The sequence below is a fragment of the Saccopteryx leptura genome, chromosome 3 (genome assembly GCF_036850995.1).
Source record: "Saccopteryx leptura isolate mSacLep1 chromosome 3, mSacLep1_pri_phased_curated, whole genome shotgun sequence".
NCBI lineage: Eukaryota > Metazoa > Chordata > Mammalia > Chiroptera > Emballonuridae > Saccopteryx > Saccopteryx leptura.
The window spans coordinates 221741534-221755127 of NC_089505.1; the positions used below are offsets into that span (position 1 = coordinate 221741534).

The 13594-nt window shown below is 41.4% G+C and overlaps 1 protein-coding gene across 2 annotated transcripts in view; it reads left to right on the forward strand.

Moving 5' to 3' along the window:
• Positions 1–10156, forward strand: part of TMEM131 (transmembrane protein 131) — a 248473-nt gene extending 238317 nt beyond the window's left edge. For both annotated transcript variants that reach the window (XM_066377627.1, XM_066377628.1), the window contains 2 exons: positions 119–279; positions 9116–10156. In XM_066377627.1, the coding sequence (XP_066233724.1) occupies positions 119–279; positions 9116–9397 (443 nt within the window). In that variant the 3' untranslated portion in view covers positions 9398–10156. The remainder of the gene's footprint in view (positions 1–118; positions 280–9115) is intronic.
• Positions 10157–13594: the final 3438 nt, after the last annotated feature.

The window sequence follows — 13594 nt, forward strand, 5'->3', positions numbered from 1 at the left end:
AGGTGTGGTTACTACAAGTGAGCAGTGGTGGGATATGTGCCGTAGGTGAATGGTCCATCCTAGCCTTGGTGCGCATGGCAAAATAAACATGGACTTGAAATTGTGTTCTTATTTTCAGAAGTTTTCAGCAAGCTTGGGTTATCTCGATCATGTAATCAGGCCTCACAGAGGAGCTGGAATGAGTTTAGCAGTGGCCCTTCGTACCTTTGGGACTCTCCAGCAACAGATCCCAGCCCTTCCTGGCCCGCCAGTTCCAGCTCCCCAACCCACTCAGCCACAGTGAGTACTCAGGGCTTATCACTACTTCACAGTTATAAACAGCAGATAATGATGTGGAAAGATTGGGTTAGTACTGTTATTGTGTTTCTTGCTGTGTCTTCAGATCTGTCAAAGTGATCCATCAATGTAGTCAAAGCAACTATAGTCAAATTATGGGAAGAGGAGGTTCCTTATCAAGCTGGCAGAGTAGGTTAAATGCTGTGCTTGCCTCATCCCACAACCACATCCAAATTAACTAAATTATAAAACAGCCTTCATTGAGAATCACCTGAAGACCAGTTGAACAAAAGTCCTATAATTAAGGATACAAAAAGAAAGTCATATCCAGACTGGTAGGAGGGATGGAGAAGCAGAATAACAAAGTCTTTTCTGGGGAATAAGGGGTCTCAGCCCACAGGGCTCCCTTGCCTGGAGCACCAGTACCCAGAAGAAGAGTCCCATAACACATCTGTGAAAACCAGTGGGGATTGTATCCAAGAGAGACAAATGGCTACTGGAGACCAAGGCTCTGCTCTTAATGGGTCTGCCTAGAGACTTATTTACTCCATGCTCCAGTGCAGAGACATTGAGAGAGAAATTAAATTGACTAGCTTGAGGGCAAGTGATAGAGGGACAAGGGTCAAGGCAGCTCTCTTCAGGGACAGAAGTGCTGGCAGGTAACATAGTTCCTTTGTTGAGCTCTCGCACACAGCCAGCCTGGCACCAAAGCTGAGCACTTCATTAGCTTGCTAACATGGTTCACCTACCCTGGTGATTCCCCATGACCCCGTCCCACCCAAATCACCTGCCTAGCCAAACCTCTTCTAGGGGCTCCTTCACACAAGCAGCCTGACTTGGCTAACACTACAGACTTCCCTAAAATATCTTGAAGGTATACAAACCCCAAACAAGCAGTGGCAGGGCTCAGTGTGTATGCGTTACCTCTTGCTACGCTATCCCAAATCCAGCACAGACAGCAACCATTCTCAACTTGCATTGCAACTGCTATCAGTTAGCCAGCCCCTAAAGCTGGCATAAGCAGTAGCCAGTCTTGGCTTGGACTGTAGCCTCAATTAAGCAGCCACAAACCCAGCACAAATGGCAGATGGCCTCAGCTCACATAATGGTGCCCACCAAAGGGTCCCAAGCCCAACACTATTAACAACCAGCCTTGATTTGCAGAATAGCCTCTCCCAGATGCCTCAGCACAAACACAGATCACTTTGTACCTCTTACCAACACCAAGCCAGGTCCAAGTAGTGTTTGACCTTGACCTGCTCCAGAGCCCCTCCCAAGAGGCTCCAGAACCAACGCACCTCACCTGGTAGCCAGCTTCACAGTACACAAGAGTATCACCCAACCGGCTCCACAAATAACACATCTGAAGAGTGGACTCAGCTGGTATTAGATCCCTACTAAAGCGACTTCCACTCCATGAGGTCACGTACAACAGCTTATCCACTGTAGTTGAGGCCAGCCCTCACAGCCAGTCATCCAGAGGGTCAGTCCTACCTACTGGTGTACGAACAGCAGTCAAGGCTCAACAGGAAGGTGCATACAACCCCCACAAGGGGTACCCAGGGAGACAGCACCACTGGGCCCTACAGGACACCTTGTAAATAAGGACATTCTGCCAAGAACTGGAGATGTAGCATATGTACCTAATACATAGAAACAAATATAAGAAAGCAACCAAAACGAGGAGGTAATGAACAAAAGAACAGGACAAAACTCCAGAAAAACAATGAAATGAAGATAAACAATCTACCAGATAACATAATTCAAAAGACTTTGTTGTAAGAATGCTCAGTAAATTTAGGGGAAGAATGGATGAACCCAGTGAGAATTTCAACAAAAAGGAAACAGAAAAAGAACCAAAAAATGGGGATATAGTAAGTGAAATGACAAATATATTATAGGGAATTAATAGCAAATTTGCTGAAATAGAGAATCAAATTAGCAATCTAAAAGATAAAGAAGCCAAAAACAATCAGAGGAGCTAAAAGAAAAAAATTTTAAACAAGGATAGTTTAAGGCAGTGGTCCCCAACCTTTTTTGGGCCACGGACCGGTTTAATGTCAGAAAATATTTTCACGGACTGGCCTTTAGGGTGGGATGGATAAATGTATCACGTGACCGAGACAAGCATCAAGAGTGAGTCTTAGACGGATGTAACAGGGAATCTGGTCATTTTAAAAAAATAAAACATCATTCAGACTTCAATATAAATAAAACAGAAATAATGTAAGTTATTATTCTTTCTCTGCAGACCAGTACCAAATGGCCCACGGACCGGTACCGGTCCGCGGCCCAGGGGTTGGGGACCACTGGTTTAAGGGACGTCTGAGACAATATCAAGTACCAGTATTGCATTGTAGGGGTACCAGAAGGAGAAGATAGAGAGCAAAGGACTAAGAACCTGTTTGAAGAAATGATAGTGGAAATCTTTCCTTTTCTGACAATGGAAGTAGGCATACAAGTCCAGGAAGCACAGAGTGCCAAACATGATGTACCCAAAGAGGTTCATACCAAGACCAATCATAATTAAAATGCCAAAGGTTAAAGACAGCATTTTAAAAGCAGCAAGAGAAAAATAGTTACATATAAGGTAGCTCCCATTAGACTGTCAGCTGATTTTTTAACAGAAACTTTGCAGGCCAGAAAGGAGTGGCATGGAATATTTAAAGTGATGAAAGGCAAAGACCTACAACCAATATTGCAAGACTATCATTTAGAATTAAAGGAGTTTCCCAGACAAGAAAATGCTCTTAAGGAGTTTATCATTACTAAGCCAATATTACAAGAAATGTTAAAGGGACTTCTTTAAGAAGAAAGGATCCAAAATATGAACACAAAAATATGTAAAAGGAAAAAATGCTCACTAACAAAGGCAAACCCTTAATAAAGCCAGTGGATCAAACCAACTATCAAACTAGTACAGAGGTTAAAAAGCAAAAGTAATAAGACCATGTGTAATTAAAATGATCAATTAACAGATACACAAAAATACAAAAGAAAGAAAAATAATGACATAAACATGTAGGAGGTGAGTAAAACTTGTAGTGATTTTAGAATGTGTTCAACCTTAAGCAACAATCAATTGAAAAAAGACAGCTATAAACATAGCTTGGTACATATGCAGAACATGGTAACCACAAACCAAAAATCCCCAAAAGATATGTAAGAAATAAAGGATTCCAAACACACTATAAGAAGTCATGAACATATAACAGAAGAGAGCAAGAGAATAAGAATGGAACAGAGAACTTCAAAATCAATGAAACAATAAAATGCCAACAGCTACCTACCTGTCAATAATTACTTTAAGTGTAAATGGACTAAAGTTGAGTAGAAGGAAGGAAATAATAGAGATTAGAGTAAAAGTAAATTAAGTCGAGTCTAAAAGCACAATAGAAAAGATCAATGAAACTGGAAGCTGATTCTATGAAAAGATGAGCAAAACTGAAAACCTTTGGTCAGACTCATCAAGAAAAAAAGAGAGGGATTGAAAAATAAAATCGACCTGACCTGTGGTGGTGCAGTGGATAAAGCATCGACCTGGAACACTGAGGTCACCAGTTCAAAACCCTAGGCTTGCCTGTTCAAGGCACATATGGGAGTTGATACTTCCTGTTCCCTCCCCCCACCTTCTCTCTGCTTTCTTTCTCTCTCTCTCCCCTCTCTTATATGAATAAATAAAATCTTTAAAAAAATTTTTAAGGGGGTTTAAAAAATAAATAAGTAAATAAAATCAGAAATGAAAGAAAACTTATGACCAACAACACAGAAAAAGAATAAAAAAATACTAGGGCATTAATATGGACAACTTGGAGGAAACTGATAAATTCCTACAAACATATAGTTTGCCAAGTCTGAATTAGAAAGAAAAGAAACAGAAAATCCAAACAGACTGATAATTACTAGTGAAATGAATCTGTAATCAGAAAACTCCCAACAAACAAAAATCCTGAAGCAGATGGCTGCACAGGTTAATTTTACCAAATATCTAAAGAGGAATTAATACCTATACTTCTTCTTCTTCTTTTTTTTTTTTTTTTTTTTGTATTTTTCCGAAGCTGGAAACGGAGGCAGGAAGTCAGACTCCCACATGCACCCGACCGGGATCCACCCAGCATGCCCACCAGGGGGTGATGCTCTGCCCGTCTGGGGCGTCACTCTGCCGCAATCAGAGCCATTCTAGCACCTGAGGCAGAGGCCACAGAGCCATCCTCAGCGCCCGGGCAAACTTTGCTCCAGTGGAGCCTTGGCTGCAGGAGGGGAAGAGAGAGACAGAGAGAGGAAGGAGAGGGGGAGGGGTGGAGAAGCAGATGGACGCTTCTCCTGTGTGCCCTGGCCAGGAATCGAACCCGGGACTCCCGCACACCAGGCCGACACTCTACCACTGAGCCAACCGGCCAGGGCCATACCTATACTTCTTTATCCCAAAAAATTGAAGAGCAGGGAAGGCTCCAAGCTCATTTTACAAGGCCAGCATTACCTCACACAAAACCAGACAGTACCAAAAAAAAAAATTATATGCCAATATCCCTAATGAATATAGATGCAAAAATTCTCAAAAAATTTTAGCAAACATAATTCAGCAATTTAAAAGATCATACAACTTGATCAGAAGGATTTATTCTTGGGATGGAAGGTTGGTTCCGTATCCACAAATCAACATCATATACCACATAATAAAATGGATGAAAATCATATGATCATATCTATAGATGCAGACAAAGTATTAACAAATTTTATAAAACATTCATTTATAGGTAAAAACTTTTAAGTGGAAATAGAGGGGACCCTGGCCAGTTTGCACAGTGGATGGAGCATCAGCCTGGTGTGCAGACATTCCGGGTTGGATCCCCAGTCAGGGCACACATGAGAAGCAACCATCTGCTTCTTATCCCTCCCTCTCCCCATTCTCTTGCCCCCTCTTGCAGCCAGCGGTTCAGGTGGTTTAAGCATCAGAACCAGGAGTCTCAGGAAAGCTCAGGTGGTCCAAGTATCAGCCTCAGGTACTGAGGATAGCTCAGTTGATTCGAGCATTGGCCTCAGATGGGAGTTGCTGGGTGGATCCCAGTGGGTGTATGTGGGAATCTGTCTATCTCCTTTCCTCTCAAAAAAAAAGTGAGAGTAGAGGGAACATACTGCAACATAATATATTCCACATGTGACAAACCCACAGCTAGTCACATCATACTCAACAGTAAAAAGCTGGAAGCTTTCTCTTTTATAAGATCAGGAACAAGACTAGAATGTCTGTTTTCATCACTTTGATTCAACAGACTATTGGAAAACAAAAATAAATGGAAGGATATACCAAACTCATGGATAGGAAAAATGAATATTATTAAAGTGTTCATACTACCAAAACAATGTACACATTCATTACTATTCCTGTCAAAATGCCAGCAGCATTTTTTACAGAATGAACAAATTCTAAAATGTATGTGGAACCACAAAAGACAAGAAATAACCAAAGCAACCTTGAGAAAGAACAAAGAGATACAACACTACCTGATTTCAAGCTGTACTTCAAGTCTGTCATAATCAAAACAGCATGGTACTCACATAAAAATGGACAGATCAGTGACACAGAATAGAGAACCCAGAAATAAACCATGCTTATTATCAGTTAATCTGTGACAAAGGAGACAGGAATATACAGTGGGATAAAGACAGTCTCTTCAATAAATGGTGTTGGGAAAACTGGAGAGATACATACCAAAAAAAAGAAAGAAAGCAACTAGACCACTTTCTTATACCATATACACGAGAATGAACTCAAAATGGATTAAAGCCTTAAATGTAAGTTCCAAAACCGTAAAACTCCTAGAAGAAAACGTAGGCAGTAGACTCTTTGACTTGCTCTTAGCAATATTTTTTTTTGCATATGTCTCCTTGGGCAAGGGAAACAAAAGAAAAATTAATAGTTGGGACTACATCAAACTAAAAAGTTTCTGCATAGTGAAGGAAACCAACAAAATGAAAAGACAACCTACTGAATGGTAGAAGATATTCATTAATGATACATCTGATCAGGGGTTAATATCCAAAATATAAAAGAAATTCATATAGGGTGGGGTAATTCATGCAGTTCATATGGAAAATAATAACAATACAAGAATAAACTGTTTTGTGCACTGACAACTGTAAACATACTTTTGCCCCCTCCCTGTATAACTTAACACTAAAAACAATCTGATTTAAAAATGGGCAGATGGACCCTGGCCTGTTGGCTCAGTGGTAGAGCGTCGGCCCAGCGTGTGGAAATCCTGGGTTCGATTCCTGGTCAGGGCACACAGGAGAAGCGCGCATCTGCTTCTGCACCCTTCCTCCTCTCCTTCCTCTTTCTCTCTCTTCCCCTCCCGCAGCCAAGGCTCCATTGAAGCAAAGTTGGCCTGGGTGCTGAGGATGGCTCCAAGGCCTCTGCCTCAGGTGCTAGAATGGCTCCAGCCACAACATAGCAACACCTAAGATGGGCAGAGCATCACCCCCTGCTGGGCATGCCCTGTGGATCCCGGTTGGGCGCATGTGGGAGTCTGACTGTCTCCCTGCTTCTAACCTCAGAAAAAATATAGGGAAAAAAAATGGGCAGATGTGAAGAGACAATTCTCCAAAGAATACGCACAAATGGCCAACAGACATGTGAAAAAATGCTCAACATCACTAATCATCAGAAAATGCAAATTAAAAGCACAATGAGATACCACCTCACATCTGTCAGAATGGCTGTCATTAATCAAAAAACAAGTGTTGGTGAAGATGTGGAGAAAAGGGAACCCTCATGCATTGTTGGTGGGAATGTAAATTGGTGCAGCTACTATGGAAGACAATATGGAGGTTCATCAAAAAACTAAAAATAGAACTACCACACAATCCAGCAGTTCACCAATAAGGTATTTATCTGAAGAAACTCAAAATGCAAATTTGAAAAGTTATATGCAGCCCTATGTTTATTGTAATTTTTTTTTTTTTTAATTTTGGTGCATCTTTTTTTTTCTTTTTCTTTTTTTTTGTATTTTTTTTTCTGAGGTTGGAAACAAGGAGGGAGTCAGACAGACTCCCGCATGCGCCTGACCAGGATCCACCCGGCACACCCACCAGGGGCCAATGCTCTGCCCATCTGGGGCGTTGCTCTGTTGCAACCAGAGCCATTCTAGCGCCTGAGGCAGAGGCCACAGAGCCATCCTCAGCGCCCGGGCCAACTTTGCTCCAGTGGAGCCTTGGCTGCGGGAGGGGAAGAGAGAGACAGAGAGGAAGGAGAGAGGGAGTGGTGGAGAAGCAGATGGGTGCCTCTCCTGTGTACCCTGGCCAGGAATCGAACCCAGGACTCCTGCACACCAGGCTGACGCTCTACCACTGAGCCAACCAGCCAGGGCCAATTGCAATATTATTTATAATAGCCAAGATATGGAAGCAGCTTGTACCCATCAACAGATAAATGAATAAAAGATATGGTAGGTGTGTGTGTATAGATATATATATGTATATGTATGTGTATAGTGCTCACAAAAATTAAGGGATATTTTATTGCTTCATATTCATTTTGAAATATCCCCTAATTTTTGTGAGCAGTGTGTGTAAAATGGAATGTTATTCAGCCATATAAAAGGATGAAATCTTGCTGTTTGCAACAACATGGATGGACCTAGAGGGTATTGCGTTAAGTGGAATAATTTAGGCAGAAAAAGACAAACACCATATGATATCACTTATATGTCTCATCTAAAATTAAAAAAAAATAAATGAACAAATGACCCTGGCCAGGAGCGTCAGCCTGGCGTGTGGATGTCCCAAGTACGATTCCCGGTCAGGACACACAGGAGAAGCACCCATCTGTTTCTCCATCCCTCCCCCTCCCCTATCTCTCTTCCCTTTCTACAGCCAAGGCTTTATTGGAGCAAAACTGGCCCGGACGCTGAGGATAGCTCCATTGCCTACTCCTCAGGCACTAGAATGGCTCCGGTTGCAACTGAGCAATACCTCATATGGGCAGAGCATCGCCCCCTAGTGGGCATGTGGATCCTGGTAGAGCACATATGAGTGTCTCTCTGCCTCCCCACTTCTCACTTTAGAAAAATGCAAAAAATATAATAAAAAATAAACAAAGAAAACAAACTCATAGATACAGAGAACAAACAGGTGGTTGCCAGGTGTAGGGTTTGGTGGAGGTTAGCTTTGATTTTGTTTCTGAGAAGCACCCACGTCTTCATTTGAGCTTTCTAGTGTGCATTTGTTTGCTTTTCAGCTAAATTTTCCTGCAAAAATAAAGCTCTAGAAAAGTATTCTTACCACGGAAAATAATTACTGGTTCCAGCTTTCACAAAACTATGACATAAAAATATCCTGCTGTATTTACGTCTTCATTCTTAGGAGAACTAAATTAGACAAGCAAGTTTTAATGGTACTGATTTTAACTAAATAGGTTCCAAAGTTTGTTTCTACTTATAATCATTTGGCTTCAGTTTTAAAAGTATCTCAACTAGTCTTTGAAATAGGTCAGTGAATATTTTAGGCTTTGTAGGTTGTACATTTTCTACCACACCTGCTCACCTCTGCCATATGGTGCCATGCAGCCAGGACAGTCCAGGAATACGTGTGGCCGGGCTCCAGTAGGACTGGATTTACAGAAACAGGCAGGGCTGGATGTGGCCACTGGCTATAGTCTGCTGATACTTTTCTAAAATATCACAACCATCTGCTTAGACTGTGGGATTGCTACATGTAACACATTTGTTTTAAAATAAAGTGAAAGATATGTAGGACCCAGCCCCTATTTTCAGAGTAACCTTCACCACTTTACCATCTGTCTCAAGTCTATCACCTTATTGTGTTTTCTGTTTTGCAGTCAATCCTCGGCAACACCAGCGGCTTGTGGTCCACCACTCCATTCAGCAACTCAATCTGGTCCAGCAACCTTAGCAGTGCCCTTCCTTTCACCACTCCAGCAAACACACTGACCAGCATTGGCCTCATGGGCACAGAGAACTCTGCTCCTCACGCTCCTTCTGCCTCCAGTCCAGCTGATGATTTGGGACAGACCTACAACCCATGGCGGATATGGAGCCCCACAATTGGAAGAAGAAGCTCTGACCCATGGTCTAATTCGCATTTCCCTCATGAGAATTGAAATTCGGCAAAAAAACAAAAACAAAAATGGGGCCCTCTTCTAGATCATGATATGCCAGTTTCTGAGACATCTTTCTAAGGCTCTTACTGCTGTAGCTTTCCACCCCCTCCCTCATCTTTGCAAAACAGACTCAAGCAGGGCAGGCTTGTGCTACTCGCTGCTTTCGGATCTTTCTTGCAATTATGATAATGAGATTTGCTGTTTGCTTTTAGAGAAAATTCTGGACTCAGCCACAAACTCCAGTAAGACCTGTACATCTGAAAATCTTAACTGTTATCAAGTTTCCACCACTTGTCTTCTTCCATTCTTTATCTGTATGAACACAAATTTGACATTACAGCTGAGGAAATTGAGTTGATTCAGAACTTCTGGCATGTGACAATTTTATTAAATTACCAGATTTGGTTTTTTATAATTTCACGATGTTATGCGTCAAGATCTAATTTTAAAAATGTATGAAGACTTTGTGCTGAAAAATAGAGTATTTTTTTAAAATAAGGCTGTCCTGGTTTAAAAGCAGATTACAGAAATGTGAGTCACCTTTAAGAACAGTGAACGAATGTAAAAACATTCAGTTAAGACCATACGCATTTTCTGTGCTGTTTGTACTTGAGGTATGTAACATTTGTATACCTGAATTTATTTTAATGATAAACTGAAATGCACATAGCCTAGTCTTGCGATACAAGATTGAATGTGTATTTCTAAAAAATACAACTTTGTGTTGTACTTTGAAATAAATTGATGCTTTTTCAAAAGCCTTGAATTGTTGTGTGCCCTTTTTTTTACATGCAAGCTGCTTTTATTTGGGTTCTCTCACCCCAAGTCAGCCATGCTCTCATTTATTTATTCTGTGGAATTTTATCATGGCTGGAACACCCGCACTCTAATTAGATTCTGAATATTTCCGTGATAATCACTGAAGGTCCTTGATAGAAAACACATTATACATTTAAAATTTATTTTTCCTTTTAAATTGGAGTGTTGATCCCTGTCGAATTTTAAGACTCCCATGATTCTGCCAACAGTTCCTGTAGAGGACACAGGTATGTACCAGTTTGCCATGGTGAATCGGGGTGGTTTAATCTTTCAGAAAGTCCTGCCTGCTCTAACTTGCTTTTCTCATCTTTTATTTCCAGTCTATTTTAAAGCTGACCTTTGGACATGCAGCCTTTGCTGGGTAACCAGGAGACACTGAACATAAATGATCTATTTGAGGTTAAGTACATCCTGAAGAACTTCAACCATCCCCAAGAAGGTCAGAGCAGTTTAGTTGAAACCTTGTATGGAGTGATGAGTCTGACCTTTTTTGCTGCTGTATACCAGAGCTCAGTAAACCAGCTCCATTGCCTCTCTACCCCATGCCTTGCCCCTCAGGGATAGCAGATCCCTCCACAGCTGAAGCCCCACTGTGCTGCTTTGGGCTCCTGGTGGACCTGGGCCTTAATTCTCCCTGGCCAGGGCCTCCTGTGTGCACATGCAAAGCAAGGATACACAAGGCTTGAGATTCCCCACCAAAGCAAATCAAATGTTAGAAAGCTATGAAAACAAGTGAGCATCAGTTCTGGCTGGTTGGCTCAGTGTTAGAGCGTCATCCCAGAGCGTAGAAGTCCCAGGCTTGATTCCCAGTCAGGGCACACAGAAGCGCCCATGTGCTTCTCCACCCCTTCCCCTCTCATTTCTCTGTCTCTCCCCTCCTACAGCCATGGTTTGATTGGCACGAGTTGGCCCCGGGAGCTGAGGATGGCTCCATGGCCTCCATCTCGGGCACTAAAAAATGGCTCCAGTTGCAATGGAACAAAGGCCCCAGATGAGCAGAGCATCGCCCCCTAGTGGGATTGCTGGGTGGATCCTGGTGGTGGCCCATGCAGGAGTCTGTCTGCCTCCCCTCCTCTGCCCACTAGTGGGCGTTCCAGCTTTCATGGTGGGCGGTAGCAGAGCAACCAAAGTATAAATAAAAAGATAGATTTAACTATAGTAAGTTGTTTTATGAAGATTTATTCTGCCAAACAGCGAAAATCCGACATAAAGTACTTGGTAAGTAATTATTATTATATGCTTTAACTTGCTGTAACTCTGCTTTATAGATTTTATAAAGTAAAGTTACTTCCCTACTTTATAAATCACTATTACTGTGGAACCGGTGGGCAGTTAGAAAATTTCACAACTAACAGATACAAAAGTGGGCAGTAGGTATAAAAAGGTTGACTACTCCCGCACTAAATAAAATAAAAAAGAAAACAAGTGAACATCATATTAGCCCTGACTTACAAAAGAAAACTTTTGTTGGCAGACTGTATCTTCATCACAGTATCTTGGGTCTCCTCAACCTGCGTCTTCCCGACAATCGCCTGAGAAAGCAATGTGGCTGCCTTTTTCATCCCCCTCTCCCCAGGCTGCTCTTAGCAGCAGGACTGAGACACGTCCTCCACTTGAAAATGGAAGGAAGTACAGACGAGGCTTTCTGCTATTTCTTGGGTTTTTCAAATAATTCTTGAAGTAGGTATTTCAGTAGTGACAGAGTCAAACAGAGCTCTGACAAGTCAGTCACACTGCTGGCAGTGAGACACTTGTTAACACAATAATTCACTTTGTACTAGGCCAAGGTTGAATTTAAATTTATATATATAAATTTTATATATAATTGTATTTAAATATAATGGGTGTCTTTTTATATGGTTTAGTTTTATAAAATTCTTAAAATATAGTATGTTAACATTTTAATATTCAGATTGGTAATTTTAAAAGTTTAGACAAGTTAATTTCTAAATAATCTTTGAACAGTTGTACAGTTTCTTAAAAGAAAAGCATACAAAAAGAATTTTAAATGACATTTCTTAAATGTCAATGGATTAACAATTTGCAAATACTTTTAGATGACAAAGTCAAGTTTAATGCTTATAAAATATTAACAGTTTGTATCTATCAGGAAGTCACATGTTTGAAGGAAAAAGCGTAAGTACGTGTTTTAAAGTACTATTACAAGTCATAATTCATGTAGATAGTTATATCGGCTACAGTAATGGCAGGGACACTCAGGTATATGCACAAGCTAATAGATGATGTGATTTTCAATTGATTTTTGAATGTTGTTACCATTCATCCTAATAAATTTAACACTATATATATTATTTACTATGCTGAAAAGTTTATTTTAAAGCTATAGTTAAAAATTAAATCATTACCTATTTTATGTTTTTAATACCTTGATAAGCCTATGTACATACAGATAACAGTATTTTAATTGATTCTTTTACATTTTTTCTTACATAAGTAGTGTACCAAAGGAGTAAAAGTATAATCTGGGCTTTTCTTTTTTTTTTTAATTCAGTGAGAGGAGGGGAGGCAGAGACAGGCTCTGCATTCGCCCTAAATGGGATCCACCGGCAAGCCCACTAGGGCAGGGGTCCCCAAACTATGGCCCGCGGGCCGCATGTGGCCCCTGAGGCCATTTATCCGGCCCCCGCCGCACTTCCGGAAGGGGCACCTCTTTCATTGGTGGTCAGTGAGAGGCCCATAGTTCCCATTGAAATACTGTTCAGTTTGTTGATTTAAATTTACTTGTTCTTTATTTTAAATATTGTATTTGTTCCCATTTTGTTTTTTTACTTTAAAATAAGATGTGCAGTGTGCATAGGGATTTGTTCATAGTTTTTTTTATAGTCCGGCCCTCCAACGGTCTGAGGGGCAGTGAACTGGCCCCCTGTGTAAAAAGTTTGGGGACCCCTGCACTAGGGGGTGATTGATGCTCTGCCCATCTGGGGCGTTGCTCTGTTGCTCAGCAACTGAGCTCCTCTTAGTTCTTGAGGTGGAGGCCATGGAGCCATCCTCAGCCCCTGGGGCTAACTCACTCCAACTGAGCTGTGGCTATAGGAGGTGAAGAGAAAGAGAGAAGCGAGAGAGGGAGGGGTGGAGAAGCAAATGGGCACTTCTCATGTGCACCCTGACTGGGAATTGAACCCAGGACATCCACATGCCGGGCTGGCGCTCGACCACTGAGCAAACCAGCCAGGGCCCACTGGTTTTCATTTTAAACAAAATCTCCAAGTCATCACAGAGAATGACAAAAATGGGAGCAATTTGCATTTGTGTCTTTAGCTTTAGACTCTCTGTGCTCTCCTTGTCTGCTTTAAATCTAAATGCTGGAAGATATTTTCTGGCAGGGCTCAGAGACCCTCAAAAAAAACCCTCAAACCT